Genomic DNA, 21,099 nt, shown 5'->3' with positions numbered 1-21,099 from the left:
AAACTGCATTGCAAGAGTTATTAATAGGAAACCCATAAGTGATCTATCTGTTTCTTTTCCAGTTAAGTTTAATGTATTCTAGTTAAACATAAACTATATTGTATTTATTCATACCAATATAATAGGGTCCAATTTGACAAGAATAATACATATTCTGAATGTCTCAACAAATTTGTCAGGTTTTTCTATTTAAATAATATCCTGTCTCTTCCATTATGGTGAACTATTTCTATCATATACATTGATTTCTACCCTACATATATAAAAGTAGACTTTACTATTTTTACTTTGTATACTGTTTTTATGTATACTAATAGTACACATTTTTTGTGAAAGGGGATGAGTTATGTAGGAACTATTTGTTCCTATACTTTGAGTAGAGAATCAGCCATCAGAGAAGAAGAACTGTCTACATCTTTTTATATGAACATCGTACTAATCCGAAGTGCTCATAACTGGCCACTTCATAGAGCCCTTCGAAATGAAGGTTTTGAAGGCTACAACTGATGGACACTTCGGCCCCCATGATGTTTGTGCAGTTTCTTTGTGTTACAACAGCGCCTTCTTGTGGGCATGGCGTGATGACACAGAAGGGAACTTCAAGAAACAGTTGTTTGGTCCCCTACACCCTTCAACGTCCTCACTCCAGAAGGTAAACCCTTTGAAGCGCTCAGGGCAGGGATGAGCCCTTTGGAATGAAACACAGAGCTACTGTTACCTAGGGCATGAACAGCAAAGTCGTTACCAATCTAATACAAAAATTTGGGGGGGAACAATTGATTTAAAAGTACTCTTTCATTTATGTCATTTAGGGTAGGTAGCTTTCCTGTAGCTCAGTGGTAAGAGTATTTCGTTGTGGGTTCCATCCCAGGGGATTGCAGACACCTATGTAAAATGTATAGTAGAATGCAATGTACGTCGCTTTGGATAAAAGCATCTGCCAAATGCCTAAATGTAAATAAATGATAATCTGATATCTGATAATGCTCCGGAGCAGGTTATGTCCAGGGTTAGTTCAAGGAAACGTTACAAAGCTTCAGGGATTGTCTGCGCATTTGTGCACTTTTGATGAGCATCAAGTGGGCATGGAAGCATATATTACATATAATATATTATAATCTTACAGCAATATTACAATTACATTTCCAATCTCATCTATCGCAATTTAGCATTCACAACTAATTGTATTTTTAACTGTATTATTTAACTTTTAAAATGAAATAATATTTAAGTAAATTTGCGTTATTTGTTATTATTAAACAATTCAAGTCTTTATGTATTTACATTGAATACTGTATATACTTTGAATTAGGTCTCCAAATATCACTGGATGTATATGTACACCTTACATTTTCCAACAGTTAAAGGATGTTAATAGTGAAGTATTTTAGCTGCAGAACAATTTATTAAGCAATTTCATATCATTACTCTTGTCACTTATTAGGCAATATTTGATGCATTGGGTCAAGGATATTTGTGGCCAAATGGTCAGAGAGCCAGAACTCAAAGGTTACAAATTCGATTCCAAGACAGGCAGATTTCCAAGGCTTTATTGGGTGACCCCCAATGGGATCACCTATGGCATACTGATCACAGATTAAACTAAGGGTTTTTCATAATGACTGTATTCCTTCAAAAATGTCTTTCTGATCCACAGCCTCCTCATACAGTTTAGTATTGGAAGGCCTTTCTCCAAATTACAACTAGCGTTTTCAATCTCTTTTAACATTTGGAAAGACAAAGTCAAACCAAAAAAAATGTGTTGTTTCACAGTCAAAAACTTTAAGCTTCTTAGCCTTTTCCGTGAAATCTGTTATCTATTGGCAGAGCACGTTACCTCTGAGTAACTTGTGGGATGTTAACTAAACTTATCCTTCAAATGTGTTCTGGAACCGACATACAAGCAAGGTTTGGGTTAACCAACCCTGAGGTCAGGGTTTAGTTCAGGGTTTTAAGTTAACCTGCTTTCTGGAATATACCCCAGTGATATTTCGAAATCTATATGAATACAAAATAAACAGAAAAGAAAATGATTCAAATAAAACACATTCAAATAAAACAGAAAAACAAAAAACATGATTGAAATGAATTAAACCCACCCACATTACAGGCAGACCTTACGAAGCTTTTTATATTACATGTTAAATATCTCTTGCCCAAAGGACTCGCCTTTTTCTAATTAAAGCAAATAAACATGACAATTTTATACAATATGCAGGAAAAATAAACAAATAAACAATTATGCAAACCCAACCACATAAAGTGTCAATTACCCATGCTCACAGTGACATTTTCTTAATTTTGTAAACAAGTATTGAAATATTCATTATAATAATAAATAGGGCTGGGAATCGATTAAAAAAGAATCGAATACTCGATTCCAAGGCTTTGAGAATCGTTTCCAAAGGTCGTAATAGATTCCATTAAAGGAATCGACACCTCTTTTAGAGCCTTCATTAGCACAAACCCCGCCCCTTTGCTGGTGTCATTGGTCAAATAATTCACATTAGTTTCTTGTCTAAAACAGTACAGACTGCAGAAAAAGACGATGGATGAAATCTAGAGCTGTGGAATGACATAAAATATTCTGCATCCATAAAAGCAAAAGCTTTGTTTGCACACACAATGCAGACATAATTGCATGTATCCACACATGTAAAAAAAATCATATATGTACGATTGCTTTTCAGACGGACAACAAACTAAATCTTACTTTTACACAAGAAAAACTAGGTTATCTGGTTTTTTGACTTCCTCTCCCGCAACAGCCAATTGAAACAATGAATATAGACACCGGTCGGACAGACCAATAGGATTGCGCTACAACACTTTTCATTAAAATGATTGGCTGAGCTTGTCTCAGTCATGCGCACTGTATGTCAGTTTACACTACTACCCTTACCCTAGTGCTGCACGATGGGAGGAATCGGGGAGCTAGCCATTTGTTGTCTTACTTTCTGGCATGTAATATTTATAAATTGTGCCGATGATATTTTGGTTGGATGTGGGGGTTTCGTCAAGTCCGATGTGGAAATTAATTACTCACTTATTGAGGTAAGAACATGACATCGCTGGTTGAAAACGACTAGCTAGCTAACTAGATCACGGCTGAGCAGCACTGTTTCACTGATATATACACCATCTGCTTTTATTAACACGTTTGTTTATGGTATGTAGATCGCATAGTCAGTCGATCCATCTGTCGTGAATGTAGCCGGGGGCATGACAGCTAACGCTACTGTCAAGCAGTGTCAGCATAACCCACCATTAACTTAAGCATGTTTAATGTCGTTACCACGGATCTGTCTCGACTAATTATCTTCGCCCCACTCCGAGCAGTCACTTAAATACATGAACACACAGCGTATAAGTTAGACAATAAAGCCCATTAGTTCATAGTACCAGGAAGAGCTTATTTTCATTTATAAGGCCGATTAACATAACGTTACTACTACGCATTACATGATTTAATGAGGATTCCCTCACAGTTGAAGAAACCATAGAGTATTAACAAAATACAAAAAAAGTATTGCATTAAATAAATTTAAATGTATGTACGTGATTTGGGGGACTAACATTTTTCTATGTATTGCAGATAAAGTTGTACACTAAGCAGGGCTCGTTGAAATACCAGACTGACTGTGCACCTATCAATGGTTACTTCATGATCCCACTCTATGACAAGGTACTGTATCTCAAAAGTCTGTCTAGGAAAATTGTCTCGTAGAACGGGGTTTTCAAACTTTTCCATTCCAAGGACCCCCAATAATGATGGACCTTTTGTGAGGGACCCCTAAGATACATATCCTTTTTTTGTATAAAAAAAGCATTTAAACTGTTGGACAAATAGTATGTGTGTTATTATAAAGACAAATTATTGTTTGAACAAATAACATGTAATAATCTTCGGCTGAATTGTGAAACTTTTGTCGTTTCTGGCGGATGCGATAGCCGCAGTTAATAATAACAATAAAAAAACCTTTACAGGACATTTGAGGGAATTGTTTTTAATCGCATCATGATTCTGTTCAGTAATGTTTAGCCCACTTTTTTAGTATATCTGTGTTTGTTAATAGGGTCTGCTGTTTTTTTACAGGGGGATTTTGTTATAAAGATTGAACCGCCTTCAGGATGGAGCTTTGGTAAGAAATTATTTAAGAGTGGTGGTTTTGTCTTGAAATTATCCTGGAAAGTACTCTTCATGTTTGGTGTATTTTTTTTCACCTTGTTGTTTGTTATACATACGCAGAACCAACAGCGGTTGACCTACATGTTGATGGAATTAATGACATCTGCACTAAAGAACAAGACATCAATTTCTTGTTTACGGGCTTTTCAGTGTTTGGAACTGTAAGTCAAAATCCACAATTTGATAAATTTGAGTTTGTACGTCAGCATATGGTAAAAACGGTTCTCTTTACCTTTTAATTCAGGTTTTGAGTAAGGGCCATTTGTTGGGACCTGAAGGGGTTGAAGTTAGTTTAAGAAAAGCAGGAGAAAATGATGTACTTCAGGCAGTCCTCACACAAGCGTCAGGCCAGTGAGTAGATATTAACTTATTATTTCATAAGGTGTGATCATGTTTTTTTTTTGGTTGACTGGTCTTGGTTTTTTTACAGGTATACTTTCCTCAAAGTGCTTCCAGGAAGTTATGACATTACAGCTTCTCATGCTACATGGACCTTGGAACAGGTTTGTTGGCAAAACAGTTCTGAATGAATGAAAACTGGTTAGCAGTACTTTATTTTTGAAAGCCTCTTTTTTATGTACATTTAACTTACTGTGTAGAGGAGTGTGCACATATATGATTTGTGAAATCATCAAAAAACGTGTTATAATTTGATTACATATTAACAACATTTCTTTATTTGTAGAAAGGTATAGTTCTTGCAAAAAAGAAAATTCTGTCATGAATTACTCACCCTCTAGTTGTTCCAAACCTGTATACATTTCTTTGTTTGGTTGAACACAGAGAAATATATTTCGACAAATCGTTGTAACCAAACAGTTGTTGGACCCAATTGCCTATCAAAGTAGGAAAAATTACAATGGTAGTCAAAGATGCCCCAGAACTGTTCGCAAAATATAATGTTTTGTGTTCAACAGAACAAAAAAATTATAAAATAACTTTTCCAACCATGGTAGTCAAGTGGGTCCAACAACTGTTTAGTTGAATTCTTCCAAATATCTTTCTTTGTGTTCATCAGAACAAAGAAATGTAAACAGATTTAGAACTCGAAGGGGAGTAAATTATGACAGTATTTTTATTTTGGGGTGAACTATCCTTTGTTTTTATGAACAATTTAAAAGAAAAGAAAGAAAAGTTCACGAATTAAAGAACTATATTGGACGCAGCAAACAAAAAATTAAACGTTACTCCATATACATATTTGTCATTCGTTATTTATTCATGTCCAAAAATAATAAATAAATGTTGGCAATTTCTTATTGATCTTGAATACCAATTTCTTGGTATTCATAATACAAACTAATATAAAAAAATCCAAGGTCACTTGACTGTAATGTTGTGCACGATTTTCACCTTTCAAACATGTTATGCAATACAAATAATGCCAACATGTAACATTTTTTACATTACTAAACAAAATAATTTACTAAAACTTTTCAAAAAGATTTATTTAGTCACAATGCAATTTCTGTTATTTATTCTGTTTATATTTTGTTATTATTCTAAAATTTAAAATGTATACATTTTTTGTTGGTTTTTCATATCAACATGTTGTAACATGACAAAAAGTGCACAATTTCTTAGCCTTAGAAGTTTAACTTGCTATAATTTTTGAGTTTGTGAACTTGATGTCGACTCTGTGTCTGCACAGAGCTCCACCACTGTAGTTGTGTCGAACGAAAATGCCCGTGCTTCAGCCCCTTTGATTGTAAAAGGCTATGATGTTTCTGGCGAGGTTCAGAGCGATGGTGAACCCATGAGAGGAGTCAATTTCCTCCTCTACTCTACCAGTGTAACACAGGAGGTAAAGAATTTCATTGCATTAATTGTTCAAATTCACAATTTTTCTTTTAGGATTTTCAGTGGATGTCATTTTTTAATGTCATCGTCTCTTTGTAATCCGTACCATTATTATAATTAAAATCATTTGTATTTAGGATATTAATGGCTGCAGTGTGGCCCCTGTAGATGGGGCTTTAGCTGGCAACCCCTCCCTTATGTATTTGTGCAGTGCCCAGTCGGGTGAGGATGGCACTTTCTCTTTTCCCTGCCTTCCAAGTGGTGAATATATTGTGGTAAGTTTTTCATTCATGCATTTGGTTGACAGTGACTTACAGTGCAAGGTATACATTTTATTTTAAGTATATGGGTTCCCTGGGAATTGAAATGACCTCTGCCCTGTTAAAGGGATAGTTCACCCAAAAATGAAAATTGCGTCATGTAAAATGGTCGTCAAGGGTTTTGTTTACTTAAACTTGTACAAAAATGTTTCCTACTATTGTAGTCAATGATGCCTCAGACATTTTAGTTCCCAAATATCTTTATCTGTGTTGAAACCAAACAAAGAAATGTATACAGTTTTGGAACTGTATTTGGGTGAACTATCCCCTTTAAACAATTCTTTACCAATTGAGATACATCGACACCTAAATTTTTGTTTTCATTTTTCCTACATTTATGTTATATATACTATCTACTGTAAATACACATATTTAAGTTTTAGTTTTATAGCTCGGCTTATGATCTTGAATTATAGGTCCCATATTACAGAGGTGAGAGGATCACTTTTGATGTCGCCCCTTCACGCATGGACTTCGAAATACAGCATGACAGTTTGATGTTGGAGGTGAGCGTCCAAAATGTTTCCTGTTAAATGCAGTTCAGATCATGTAGAATGAGGATTTTTTTTTATGTTATGCTAAAATAAGCAGATAAGAGAAAATCTTGACATATGGAACGCTGGTTCAATACTAATTCTTACACCTGTAATGCGTTTCTTTCAGCCTGTGTTCCGGGTCATGGGATTTTCTGTGATGGGCAGAGTTCTGAATAGTCCCAATGGAGAAGGGGTTGCAGACGCTGTTGTTATGCTTAACAACCAAATTAAAGGTAACTGGGATGATATATTTAAATGTCATGAAGTACTTCTTTATACTGCTATAATACTAACGTTATTTAGTATAATACTACTTAATGACATATTGATTTGCCTTTTTTCTCTCCTATACGATGTCCTTCACAGCTGAAACTAAAGAAGATGGTTCATTCCGACTGGAAAATATGACTACAGGCACTTACACCATCAACACACAAAAGGAACTGATGTTCTTTGCGCCAATAACTGTGAAGATTGCTCCCAGCACCCCTCAGCTGCCAGACATCATCGCTACAGGGTAAGGATATGTGAACCGTCTGTAAAACTGTGGTCGAGGTAAAAAGAAGCCACCTTTAAGTGAAGTGTAAAATCACTTTACGGTTACGGTTTGTCTTTCTCAGATTTAGTGTGTGCGGTCAGATCTTAGTCAGCCGTCTTCCTGAGGGTGTTAAACAGCTTGGTCGCTACAAAGTTACGCTCTCGTCACAGAGACAAGATCAAGTTTTCCGCACTAGCGAAAGCGACAGTCAGGGAGCGTTCTGCTTTCAAGTAAAACCAGATGACTACAGTGTTCAGGTAGTGCTTTTCTTTTTTTAAAGTCACATGACTTTAAAGGTACTGTAGCCATACTTTATTGAATGTGTTGTGTACTGCGCTACAGGTTTCTCTGCCTGAAGCCGAAGTGAAGGCCGGACTTGCTTTGCAGCCATACTCTCTCGACATCTCGCTGGTGGACCATCCTATCACTGACCTTCTTTTCACCCAGTTCATAGCATCTGTCTCTGGCTCTGTGTCATGTCTCGGTGAGCTCATTTTGTAGCACTTAGCTTTGTTGGGATGCAGTGCGTTCTCTTTTTGACCGAATGGAGGAATTATCTTTCAGTGGCATGTGGAGATCTGACCGTCACCCTTCAGCCGTTGAGCAGACAGGGAGAAAGGCAGAACCTCCAGCTTTCTGGCAGCAGTGAATCCCTCAGCTTCACTTTTAACAATGTGTTACCCGGCAAGTACAAAGGTGAGTGAGAAAAGCTCTGTTGTTGACAGAATCAAAATCAAAATTAGCTTTTGGCAGATTTAGTTTGTAATGGATAAAATTGAATGGTGTACACAGGCAGTATGTGGTCAACCGCCATGGGTTTTTTAATGGCCGATACAGATATTAAAAAAGCACTTTTTGCCTGATAAGAGGTCGATATAACACAAATGCAGTTATAGTAAATGAGACACAATGAGAGAAAATTGCGACCGATTGTAAGAAATGTATTGACCGATTCCCATATAAAGCTGTTGATTTTATAGAAGGTTAATTTTGTTTGTTTATTATGACAGTGGCAATCACCCAGGAGGAATGGTGCTGGAAGCACAAGTCAGTAGAGATCGACGTACTGGACTCAGATGTTCAGGGCGTGGAGTTCAGACAGACCGGATACTTGCTCCGCTGCACGCTGTCCCATGCCATCACTTTGGTAGGGCCTAAAAACACATTGACAATTGACCCAATACCATGTCAACAATGACCAAACTTACTGAAAATCATGCAATTACTGGTCTGTAATGAATGCCTTTAATGATTTTCAATACATTTAGGAGTTTTTCCAAGATGGAAGTACACCAGAGAATGTTGGCATTTACAACCTGTCTAAAGGTGTCAATCGCTTCTGTCTGTCAAAACCAGGTGAGTCTTTATTTCATTTTTGTAGGTTAGCTTAAAGAAATATTTCACCCAAAATGGAAAATTCTCATTTATTCATGTTAAAGTAATCCAATAGACTCCAGTGGAACATGTTGGCTTCCACGTCTTTTGTGTTGAGCTAAGGAAATTAGTTCCCATATAATTAGAATTTTCATTTCTGTGAGACTTTTCTTCTTTAAGCTTCTGAAGGCTTGTTTCTATTTTTTCGTAGGTGTTTACAAAGTGACTCCACGTTCCTGTCACCAGTTTGAGCAGGACTACTACACCTACAACACGTACGTGCCCAGAAGTCTCAAACGTTTTCTTAGAATTCAGATACGAAGCTGCTCATTGAACTGTTTTTGCAGTGTATTTTGAAATCTAAATAGGTTGTTGTGTAACACATTTCTTTATAAGTTTGTATCAAATGTGATGTTTTCTACCTGTTTTTAGGTCTGCCCCGAGCATTTTAACCCTTACTGCTGTCAGACACCACATGACTGGAGTCATCATAACCGATAAGATGCTGGATGTCACAGTCACTATTAAGTGAGTGAAACTGTTTTAAAGGCTGTGACACACCTAACCAACCTAACCGTTGTCTGGACAAGATAACGTTGCACTTAGTCATAACTGTATCTGGGTCCTCATTTTGTTTTGGCAGATCTTCCATTGAAAGTGAGCCCGCTTTGGTTCTGGGACCCCTTCTCTCAGTTGAGGAGCAGAGACGAGAGCAGCAACTTCTGGAAATAGCTGCCCGTATGAAGAAGCAAGAAAGAGGAGATGAGCAGAACCCACCTGTGCAAGAGAAACCAGCGGAACTTCAAAAGCCATTTCATTATGAGTTCTCCTACTGGGCACGGTAAGATGTTTGGAGAAAGCCTGCCAGTCTTATCTTTTTCCTGTTAAAAAAAATGTAGTGATACTGCATATTAGTTTAGATTTTAAACAAAATGTTCAGAAAATTATAATTGCAATTATTTCACGATTATTCAATCTTTCACAGTTAGTCAGCATTGGTAATGGTTAAAATATTATGAGTAAATGCAACATTGCACAACATTACATCTTTTACTAGTCATTTCTTGCATAGTCCTGATTTTGTATTTGCTGGTTTCAGGGCTGGGGAGAAGATCACCGTTACACCCTCATCCAAGGAGTTTCTGTTTTACCCTCCTGAAGTAGAAGCCACAATAACTGGAGGTTTGTTTCTAAAATTAATTTTCCAAACCCTTGTTTATTAGCATTTCTGTTTTCCGATGCTAATGTATGCAGTCAACTGCCCTTGACCACATTTTTGTAAGAGCCTGTAGATTCGATTTTCCTAGACAATCCCGCCGTTGAGTTGTAGAAGGGATCTTTAGGTCATGAGCTTTTAGGTGACCTGAATACAGACTGGAACAAATTGTGTGTGTCCTGTTGTGAGATGTCGTATGAGTCGACTGAAAAAGAACTTGGGTTGCGATTATGACTGTGGTTCTCTATGGGAACTGAACGAGACGTCTCACGAGAGGTCACAAATGAATAGACATCTTGTCCTGGGCAGTAGACGTGTTGTGAGAGCTTCCCTAGAGGAACTCTAGACCTAAGTAACACATGTTCAGACTTCAGAGAAACGCGGAGGGCAAACAATTGTGTGATTAATTGATAGATGTGTGTGTATTTTGTTAGCATACAGTCCAGCTAGATAAATCGGACTGATCCACACAACATAAAACTCACATGGCCAATCAGCAACAAGCATTTCTGTTTATAGGGCGCAACAAAAAGGACAAGGGCGTTTTTGTGGTTGTGTGTTTGTTAGGATATTGATTTCCAAGATCAACAGTGTTTCTCAGAAATCGCTTACTGCACCTTTAAATCCGCAAATAACGATCAGATATATTACATTAAAAAACGTATACAATACCAGAAAACCATGTTTTTTTTCTGTAAATTAGTGTGAAAGAAGTCTAAGGTTTCTGTGGTGAGCAGCACGGGACGATAGCCGTGAGGGAAAGGCGCGAGGCTGGTCACGTGACTTACAATGAGTGTCAGCACCGGTCTCGCACCTTTCCCTCACGGCTCTCGTCCCGCCCTGCTCACCACAGTTACTTCTTACATTTGTGTGGTGTTTTTTGTGGCAGAAAACTGTCCAGGTCAGATGGTGGAGATTGCAGGCCGGGCAGGGCTTTTCCTCAAGGGACAGGTGTCTCCTACGCTGGAGGGTGTAGAAATCTCCATTAAGGAAAGTGGAGCCACAACAACTCTCATTACGGTTCTTACGGATGAGAGCGGAACCTACAGGTGTTTTACTTTTTGAAATAATATGTTTTCTCTTTATTTTATCAAACAGACAGGAGGCAGAAAAAGTATTAACTCAAAAGCATGGTGTTTTAAATTGATACTACACCCAAAACTTAAAATTCTCTCATCATTAGCTCCCCTTCGAGTTGTTCCAAATTTTTACACATATTTTTTTTCTGATGAACACAGAGAAAGATATTTTGAAGAATGCTTATAAGAATTCCCCCTCATTGACTACCATAGTTGGAAAAAATACAATGGTAGTCGTAGGTGCCCCAGAACCGTTTGCTATCCTACATTCTGCAAAATGTCTTCTTTTGTGCTCAACAGAACAATACAGATTTTAAAGTAATTTATCCTACTATGGGAGTCAAGATCTGTTTGGTTGTAAGTGTTCATCCAAATATCTTTCTCTGTGTTCATAACAACAAATAAATGTATACAGATTTGGAATAACTCGAAGGCGAGTAAATGGTAACCGAATTTTCATTTTTGGGTGAAGTATCCCTTTAAAATGAATTTGAGTAATGTTTTTAGCAATTCAGTTGCCTAAAATGCTGTCTGTCATGTTGAAATGCCATCTAGTGTTTATACTAATATAACAGAAAATCTGTTTTATCCTTTTTTTAAACCAGTGTTGGACCCTTACATAGTGACTTTCAGTATGACATTAGTGCCAGTAAAGAGGGCTTTGTCCTGACCCCTGTGGAGGGCAAGACAGGAGACTTCAAGGCATTTGCCTTGGCAGGTGTTACTTTTGAGGTAATTACAAAATAGTTGTATTATAATGTTTAGTGAATAAAGCTTCATCAAGCTGCAAAGTTTCTATTTCTGGAAATTGAAATGTTTTTTTCAACTTGTCTTTCAGATAAAGGTAGAGAACGGTGTCCCTCTCTCTGGGGTTCTTCTCTCTCTGAGTGGGGCCAGCTTCCGCTCAAACCTGCTCACTCAGGACACCGGCCTCCTCACCTTCAACAACCTGGTAATCCTCCCCAGTCCCTGCATTGCCTTGTCTGTTTTATTGACATTCATTTCTGTTTCTCTTAGACTTCCAAAACAAATTTTCAATTTTACTCATACCCCAAACATTTCACACATGATAGCATGTACTGTTAATGGGAAATGAATCTTAATCTTAACCTCCTTTTTCCATCTCAGAGTCCTGGACAGTATTATTTCAAGCCTATGATGAAGGAATTCCGCTTTGAGCCCTCAGCACAGATGATCACAGTAGAGGAAGGGCAGGTCCTCCATATTCCCATCACTGGCTTCAAGACAGCTTACAGGTTATATTATTATATACAGCATATACATTTCAAAATGGTCTTATAATAAAGGGATAATTCACCCCAAAATGTAAATCCGGTCAACGTTTTCTCAAGTTGTTTCAAACCTGTATACATTTTATTGTTTCACAGAACACAAAAGGTAAGAATGTTTGTAACCGTACAGTTCTGGGGCACCCTTGACTTCGATAGGAAACAAATCTACCATGGTAGTCAATGGTGCCGCAGAACAGTTTGGTTTCCTTAATTATTTGAAATATCTTCTTTTGGTTTCAAGACATTTATACTGATTTGAAACAACACGAGGCTGACAGAATTGTCATTTTTGGGTGAGCTATCCCTTAAAAATATTCCCGTCGTCTATTCCATCTTTTCTGTTCAAATGTCTTTTTTGTTTTTAAAAATAAACATTCCAAGTCTGTCAGACAATGTAATCTGAAGGTGATGGGTAAAAACAACAAACCTAGTGCTAGTAATGTAAACCTAGTAATGTAATGTAAAGACACATTTCAGAAAAAAACGTATCAATATTTCTGTTTTTTTTGGATATGCTTATGATGTATAGTTACGATATATTAATGTAGACATAGTAAAAATGAAATAGGACACTTATTGGTTAAAGTAAAGTATATTTTGCATTCATTAAAGTAACTGCTGTTGGCCTGGTTCCTCTTTTTGCTTTTCGGACATTTGTCTGAAATGGAAGTGAAATAATTATAATAAATGTATTAACATACTCTGCTTAGATTATAATGCGCATCCAGGGTCGTGTACAACCTGCATTTTATCTTGCTTACAGAGAGCGCCAGCACTTGTTTGAATTCATTGTGGATATGATTTTGTTGTATTTTAGTTGCTATGGGACAGTGCAGTCGCTAGGTGGCGATGCAGAACAGACTGTCGCTGTTGAAGCGGTGGGGCAGGAAGAATGCAGCATGTACAGTGAGGACACAATAACCGATGAGGAGGGCCGCTTTAGACTCCGAGGCTTACTGGTGGGACTTCACTAGAGAACCATTTACACAAGCAAAGAATCGTTAAAACATTTATCAATGCTCTTCTTTTTATTTACTGTCAGCCTGGGTGTAACTACAACATTCAACTGAGAGGAGAAGGAAATGATCATATAGAGAGAGCCTTGCCGCCTCACAAAAACATCGAGGTGTGTACAGGATGTGCCTTGTACCCTACTCCTTGTCTTGCCACAACTTGACATATCTATATATTTGCGTTTAAGGTGGGCAACAGTGATATCGAAGGAATAAACATCATCACTTTCAGACAGATCAATCAGTTCGATCTGAGTGGCAATGTCATCACTTCCCCTGAACATCTTCCAACTCTTTGGGTAACTTTTTGGATAGTCATTTTAAAGGTGGTTTCTTGTATTTGCCCAGATCTTGTAGTCATTGCTGGTTTACCTCTTTCACTAAAGGTAAAGCTCTACAAGAGTGACAACCTTGACAATCCATTCCAGACCGTGTCGCTCGGCCAGTCGCTGTTCTTCCACTTTGCCCCCCTGCTACGTGATGATGAAGTACACCCATATTTAATCTCTATTTATCTGTAAGATAACTTGTGATAGTTCACCCAAAATGAAAATTCTGTCATCATTTACCCGATGACTTTCTTTCTTGTGCATATCACAAAAGAAGATGGTTTGAATTTGAACAAAGTTGGTAACTGAACAGCTCTGGCCCCCATTCACTTCTATCGTATGGACACAAAACCAATGCAAGTGAATGGGGGCCAGTTAACAACATTCTTCAAAATATCTTCTTTTGGGTTCTGGGGAAGAAAGTCAAACAGGTTTGAAATGACAAGAGAGTGAGTAAAGGATGACAGAATTGTTATTTTTGTGTGAACTATCCCAACTATGCCTCATAGGAATTATTTCAGACGGGCAATATATCCGGCTGGTGTGTAACTGGTCTCAACTTTCATTTAATTCTTCGATTAATTTGTACTTTTTATGTTTCTAGAGTTACGTGCTGATGCTGGACACATCGATCTCTCGCTCCCAGTATGATTTTAAGCTTCCACAGGTCTCCTTCACGACCTCTGGTTACAGCAAACACATAACACTGACTTTTAACCCAAAGGTTAAGATTTGTATTATTTTAGTATATAATGTGTTAATGGCTCTATTCATTAAAGCAATTTTACTGCATACATAAATTTAATAACAGATCTGATTAAGCAGTTTTGTTTTTGCTTTCCACAGAGAAAAATACCAGATCAAGATGTTGCCCAAGGATCGTACATTGCCCTTCCTCTGACGCTGCTGCTGTTACTTGCGGTGTATAATCATGAGCGGGTATCTTTTCGTTTCCTGTCAGAATATATATAAAAGCCACTTTTACCGACATCACAGTGGATAGTGTAGCCCATGATGTTTCTGTCTTTTCCAGGTGATCCCTATTCTTCTGCAGCTGGCGAATCAGATCCAGGGTGTTCGAGGACTCGCACAAACAAGCGGGGATGGGATTGCTGTGGACGAAGCCAAACGCCAATCAAAGAAGCCAAAGATGAGACGCACATGAGACCCAAGTGTGAATGCCAACCAACCCCGGCATTCAGATCTCACAAACCTCTGGTTTCCGCCAACACAGATCATGTCTGCCTGACTTGAGTGCTATCATAAAAAAACTTTCATGGGATCGCCAAAGTTTTATGGACATCTTGAGTGTTATCACATTTTGTCTTGAAACTCTGACTTCACGGTTCTTTCACTGTGGTTTAAGTTTCCAGAGTGTCCCAGTCGCACGGATTGGTATCCCTGTTATTTACTGTCCCTAGCATATGTGAATGTGCCTCAGAGATGCTGTGTGTGTTTGTGTATATTTATGTTTGTGAGAGGTTGCTTGGGGGGGAGGAGGAGGGCTCACGAGACTACAAATATTGGTATACAGCGAGTTCAAAACCCATATATTGATGATGATTCCAATAGTTTCCTGGTTGAATAGGTTATTTATTAACAGTTTTTTTATTAACAGCAAGGATTCTTTTGCCATAACTACATTTTTTAATCGTCCACTAAAGTTCATCAGTCTAGTTTTATCACAATTACATTACTTAAATTCGTAGAGTCAATTTGTAATTTCCCAACATTGAGATGTTAAATTCAGTGTATATGATTTGGGTTTATCATTTCCCAGTTTACTTTCTTATTGTTTAATAGGTTCAGTACTTTGTCATTCCATGACATTAAAAAAGAACGATTTGATAACACGTTGTTAGCATATAATAAAACAATGAATAAAGTGTTTTGGGATTTACTAAAATCATTGTGCATGAAGTCTATCCGTTATTTTTGGAAATGAACCTACAGATCTGTTCATTTTACTTGTTGTAGGAACTCTTTTGTGTTTATATTCTATAAATTGCTAAACAAATGTACAAACAAGGTGCTTACGTCCACAGAAGGGGTTGGCCCTCGAGCCCCTCACCAAATGAACCCTGTTTTTTCTGGTTTTATTTGTAGTTGCCATATTAACCAAACAGTAGCCTACTTTATGCTATTTGTAGTATTACATACAACACAAGCAATCTGCCATAAAGCCCTCTTTGATTTCTTTGAGGGGCAGACCCGGAGGGCGTCCATAGCATCATGTCATTGATTACGTATGAAGCTGTGTCTTTAAACCGGTGGGTCAGTGGCCCTTAATTGACTAGTGGATTCGGTCTTTCAGCGCTGTTCCACGGGGGTGGTGTCGACACGAGTCAAGACCTGCAGCCATTTTACTCTCACAGATGTGAGATATTACAGTGATGATACCCGCGAAACAAATCCATCTGTGAGCGCGGAGCGTCCGCACCCGCGTATCCAGCAGGTTCTGTCAAAATGGTCAAAAGAAAGAGCTTGGATGACAGTGACCAGGAGAACTGCCGAGGGGTCCCGTTTCCGATCCAAACCTTCCTGTGGAGGCAGACCAGGTCAGTGATTTAGCCGTGGCATAACAGGTGTTTTCGGAGAGCGATGGGCACATTCGTTCTGTCTGTGCGGGTCCGCAGAGCCGCTCATTCGTATGCGTGTCTCATAGTCAGTGAATGGATTTCTCTCGAGCCGTCGTCTCGTGCGTCATATTTTGCTCCTTTTGTGTCTGAAGACGAAACCCCGAATAAAATGTGTAAAATGTACAATCGTATATTTCACCTTCGACTGTCACTGTCAGCGCCGTATCTAGGGCTCGTCTCAATTCAAATGCAAGAAAACGATGTTGCTCAGATTGTCCTTGCTGACCTGTTTATCAATGTTCTTTTGAATGCACATTCGTGACAGTAGTTTCACTAAATGAAATATGTGTTTTTTTTCAGCGCGTTTTTACGGCCGAAGTTAGGCAAGCAGTATGAAGCCTCCTGTGTGGTAAGTAAAATACTGCCGTGAACTCCGCTTCAATCTGTGAATAATCTTTCTTCCGTCACAAAAATGTGTATAAATCAGTTTAACGCCGGCACGTATTGAAATGATGCACCTGTAAATCACTCACTTAATACAGACAAAAATGTTAAGTATCAATAGGGTGTAGATGACTGTCACAGTCGGTTTAGTAAACCCACTTTCCTAACGTGGCAATACAAATAAGACATTGTCTGAACATCTGTCCTGTCTAGTCATTTGAGAGGGTACTGGTGGAGAACAAACTGCACGGGCTCTCTCCAGCTCTCACCGAGGCCATCCAGAGCATCTCCCGCTGGGAGCTGGTCCAGGCTGCTCTGCCTCATGTTCTCCACTGCACTTCTATCCTTCTCTCCAACCGCAACAAACTGGGTAGGAATGCTTATTAAACTTCCATTATTTCCTCTGTTAATTGTGTTCTGAAGTAAATCGTTTATTATTTAAGTGATTAGCCTACTGTAAAAGCTTTCTGTGCTTTATTGATAACTTTGTTAGCTTTGTAGGTCTGTTACCTTCAAATCTTTCATTCGTTTTGTTGGTTATCTTTCCATGATACTAGGAAACAAGCCTTGTCTCTTTCCATCAGGGCACCAGGATAAACTTGGCGTAGCTGAAACGAAACTCCTTCACACGCTGCATTGGATGCTGCTGGAGGCGGCCCAGGAGTGCCATCAGGAGCCTGGCCTGGGACACGGCTGGTCTGGGGCCAGCAGTGCCTATCTTCAGTCCATTGGGAACCAGGGTCTCACAGACCACAATGACAGCACCACTGAAGAGAACGAGTATGCCCGTGCCAAACTGTACCACAAGAACATGGCCACCGTGGAGCTTTTTGTGTTTCTCTTTGCTCCACTCATTAACCGCATCAAGGTTGCAACCTTTATTTTGTATGTTCATATGTTTTATGCACAGACATGTGGAATCTAACAGGTGTTAATAATTTGTCATTTGGCAGGAGTCTGACCTCACCTTTCGACTGGCTGGTGGGCTTGTTATTTGGCAACCGATGTGGGAGCACCGTCAACCTGACGTTCCTGCTTTTACTGCTCTTATCAAACCCATGCGGAACATTGTTACAGGTCTGATTTCTGCGAATTCCCCTCATTCTAAAGTTGTTCAGTCCAAATTTTTTTTATTCAATATTATTGTAATATTACTGTAATATACTGTATGTCTGTGTACTGTGTATATAAATTTTGTATTTATAAACAAAAAAAACACATACATGTATATACAGCATATTTAGAAAATATGAATATGTATTTATTTATATTTACCAATAATTTAAATGATATATAAAGTTTATACATTTTTCATATTCTTAATGTGTATATTTTTATGATTACAAAATAAATATGCACAGTACACAGACACATATTACGTAAAGACTTTTATTCTGGATGTGATCAATCGTGATTAATAGTTTTTCAGCCCTACTTTTCATATCTATTTTATTTGCTTTTGATGTTCCACAATTGTATTTTCCACAGCAAAAAGAAACTCTCCAGTGAACAACCAGTGTAGTCCTCGCTATCCCGGCAACCCGTGCCCAGCGGTGAGTATTTAGACCCAGATTTGCAGCTGCAGATTCCCCCGTGGCTCATTCCGTCCTGTCGTATATTAATTTCCCCTCGTAGAACATTAAAATCATTGAGTCACGTGACTTCCTCTTCTCTCTCGGCTCTCAGGTGGTCTGTGAATCAGCCCAGCCTGATTCCTCCCCCTCAGTGACAGAACAGAGCTGTCGTCGTGGCAACTCTGTGGATAAGGGAGGGTCCTCACAGCAAGCCTTCGAGAAAGGATTTTCAAAGCAGAGGAAGTGAGTGTGCATACAGGTGACACACATCGCAGGGGAATATCTGAATAAAAACTAACATTTTATTTATATTTTATATCTAAAATATTAAGTATTTAATGTAGAAATAAAATATAGTAGAATGAATTCTAATGTAATTGATTTACAGATAATAAGGTAATTACTTGCTATGTAAACAGTCTCCAGTTGCTGCCAGTGTCTAGCTTCCTTAATGGCTCAGTGTCCATCTGTCAAAGTGTTAGTCGATGCCTGTGTCCTAATGCAGTTGCCAAGCAACGATTCTCAGCAACCTCCGTCTGAACATCCCTTCTTATCGTCATATAAAACACAATCCTCTCTCTCTCTTTCACCTAAAGCTTCTCAGTTCCCAGTGGTATCTCTGTGTCACAGCGAGCGAGATATGCCACGTACTTTGACGTTGCGGTGCTGCGTTGTTTGATGCAACCTCACTGGACAGAAGAAGGTGTCCACTGGGCCCTCATATTCTACCTGCAGCGGTTACGTCAGATACTGCAGGAGAAACCCGAACGCCCTCCCGAGCCCCTCATACCCCCCCTACCACGACCCCGCAGTAGCTCCATGGTGGCCGCTACCCCCTCCTTGGTCAATACTCACAAAACGCAGGTAATCCGCCATAGAAACAGCCCTGTGAGATTAAAGGAACAATTCAACTAAAAATACAAATGTTGGCGTAATCTACTCATGCTCATGTCATCCAAAACATTTTTGCAATTGGAGTGGATGGTGGTGGTTACGCATGTGTCTTGAAGGCATACGCATGGGTTGGGTGAAAAAAATATATAATCCATTATTTGATGAAAATCTGGACTATTCACTGCTCAAGTGTTGTGAATATCAATGTTGTTACAGCCGTTAAGTGTTATTTTAGGGTAAAACTGCATAAAAGACTTCAGTTTGTTTATTACTAAATTCGTATGTCTTCATACTTATTTAATTATGCTTTTTTTGTCCTTTTAAAGCTTGACAATAGGTGGTCTCCATTGTAAACAAAAAAGCACAAAATAAAAAAAGGGCAATTCCAGCATTATGGATGTGACATTTTCAGTCAAAACTTGTAATATGAATTCTCAGACAATGTATTTATATTTAATAATCTGTTAATATCTTACTAAAACTCTGATGATACTGTAGATTCCAGACATAAGCAAGTGTTATCTATTTTAAAAGAGAGAAAAATTCATGGGTTTGGATGAAGATGAAGAAGTGATGGCTCTTCATAGACCATAAAATAGTTATTTTTATTTTCATGTGCCTGTTTATGAGGAATATGGGCTGTTATGGATGTGACACTTCACCTGACTATGGAAAACTTGGATCTATGGATGCTTAAAAAACTTTACTTTACTTGAGATTTCACATGGGTATTTAAACCAACAAATATTGACATATGACCTATCAGTATATGGAAAACCTTTTTAAAACTAGATTTTTCAACATAAAGTTGACATTTGAGTAGAATTGCCCACATTCCTTTTCAGATTTTGAAGAACAAAGAAAGTCACTGGGGTGGAAACCAGATGAGTACACATTAGTTCGCTGGATGTGAACCATTTTCAGATGTTATTGAGTAAATTGTGAAAACATGAGCAATCTTTCACGTATCTTAACTAGATGTGACATGACATGATTCAAGTGACAAGCAATTGTATGACACAATCAATTACAAATCACCATCGACTGATCAAATTCATTGTGTTGGGAGAAAGTGCAAAGAAAATATCCCTTGTGTTTACAAGACTTCTGTGACCGAATGCTTTTCATTGTTTTCTTACATGTACTGTATGCACATTTTTCTCTTGTTTTTAAGGATATGACTTCGAAATGTAATGAGGAAGGCAGGTCTTTGAGTTCTGAGACCTTCTCCAAAGTATCAGTTGCCAACCTCAGGAGACAAGCGGTCCCTGACCTCTCAATTGAGATGGGCATGAACATATTCAAAAAGGTTTGGACAAATGATTTATGACTAGTGTTAAGATAAAGCAACATGAACTAATTTTACCTTTGCATTGTTGTGCAATTCTGAATGAAGCGGAATATAAAAAAAAAACTAGGGCAGGATTTTAGATTAGTTCCAACGTTAGATGGTAAAAAGTGGGTGTTCTGGAGGCATAAATCAATTGTTTACAATAACACCAGGAACATGCGTAAGGAAAGTAAAAAAAAATGTTTTTGTGTGTTGACTTTAAATTGTTAATAGTTACATTATTTTTTTTAGAAATATTTCTTTACGAAGCTTTTTCTCACTCACCTTTATGTCCTTTCTATTGTGCTGTTTTGTCCAGTTTAAGAACCGTAGGGAAGATCGAGAGAGAAAAGGCTCCATCCCGTTCCACTATACGGGGAAGAAACGTCAGCGGCGAATGGGTGTACCATTCCTGATGCAGGAGGACCTCCTTGATGTCTCACCCACACGTAGCACCTTCTCGTTTGGAAGTTTCTCTGGTCTGGGTGATGATCGTCGCACACTGGACCGTGGGGGCTGGCCTTCCACCATCATGGGTATGCCTGTATTCAAATTTAATATTCCATTCTATACTTTTATTGCTTGTGTATTC

At 38.3% G+C, this 21,099-nt stretch overlaps 2 protein-coding genes across 2 annotated transcripts in view; both read left to right on the top strand.

Moving 5' to 3' along the window:
• Window positions 1-2,865: 2,865 nt before the first annotated feature.
• On the top strand, window positions 2,866-15,676 carry nomo (nodal modulator). The gene is made up of 31 exons (XM_079460956.1): window positions 2,866-3,054; window positions 3,596-3,685; window positions 4,097-4,142; window positions 4,250-4,350; window positions 4,434-4,540; window positions 4,620-4,692; window positions 5,841-5,993; window positions 6,127-6,264; window positions 6,726-6,815; window positions 6,973-7,078; window positions 7,212-7,362; window positions 7,466-7,640; window positions 7,726-7,867; window positions 7,948-8,079; window positions 8,394-8,530; window positions 8,652-8,739; window positions 8,969-9,032; window positions 9,190-9,285; window positions 9,401-9,598; window positions 9,857-9,939; window positions 10,863-11,022; window positions 11,658-11,784; window positions 11,891-12,004; window positions 12,181-12,308; window positions 13,162-13,303; window positions 13,387-13,470; window positions 13,546-13,656; window positions 13,744-13,845; window positions 14,291-14,410; window positions 14,533-14,625; window positions 14,720-15,676. Exons 1-31 carry the CDS (start codon window positions 2,917-2,919, stop codon window positions 14,849-14,851), a joined length of 3,621 nt encoding a protein of 1,206 aa, XP_079317082.1. The 5' UTR covers window positions 2,866-2,916; the 3' UTR covers window positions 14,852-15,676.
• A 476-nt stretch (window positions 15,677-16,152) lies between these two features.
• Window positions 16,153-21,099, top strand: part of unc80 (unc-80 homolog (C. elegans)) — a gene marked incomplete at its 5' end in the record, with an annotated part of 44,576 nt that continues 39,629 nt past the window's right edge. Inside the window, 10 exon segments of the mRNA XM_079460128.1 lie at window positions 16,153-16,244; window positions 16,626-16,674; window positions 16,923-17,079; window positions 17,294-17,577; window positions 17,663-17,786; window positions 18,198-18,262; window positions 18,396-18,526; window positions 18,880-19,147; window positions 20,352-20,486; window positions 20,827-21,043. Coding sequence (XP_079316254.1) covers window positions 16,153-16,244; window positions 16,626-16,674; window positions 16,923-17,079; window positions 17,294-17,577; window positions 17,663-17,786; window positions 18,198-18,262; window positions 18,396-18,526; window positions 18,880-19,147; window positions 20,352-20,486; window positions 20,827-21,043 — 1,522 coding nt within the window.

This window comes from Barbatula barbatula, assembly GCF_947034865.1.
Source record: "Barbatula barbatula genome assembly, chromosome: 7".
In the NCBI taxonomy this organism is placed as follows: Eukaryota; Metazoa; Chordata; class Actinopteri; order Cypriniformes; family Nemacheilidae; genus Barbatula; species Barbatula barbatula.
This window is presented reverse-complemented; position numbering and strand designations above follow the sequence as displayed.

Excerpts from the sequence above, each read along its gene's own strand:
- nomo (XM_079460956.1), top strand. The coding sequence starts at position 2,917 with ATGGGAGGAATCGGGGAGCTAGCCATTTGTTGTCTTACTTTCTGGCAT. Across the intron at positions 6,265-6,725 it reads CAAGTGGTGAATATATTGTG|GTCCCATATTACAGAGGTGA; the intron begins GTAAGTTTTTCA and ends CTTGAATTATAG. Across the intron at positions 7,363-7,465 it reads CCAGACATCATCGCTACAGG|ATTTAGTGTGTGCGGTCAGA; the intron begins GTAAGGATATGT and ends TGTCTTTCTCAG.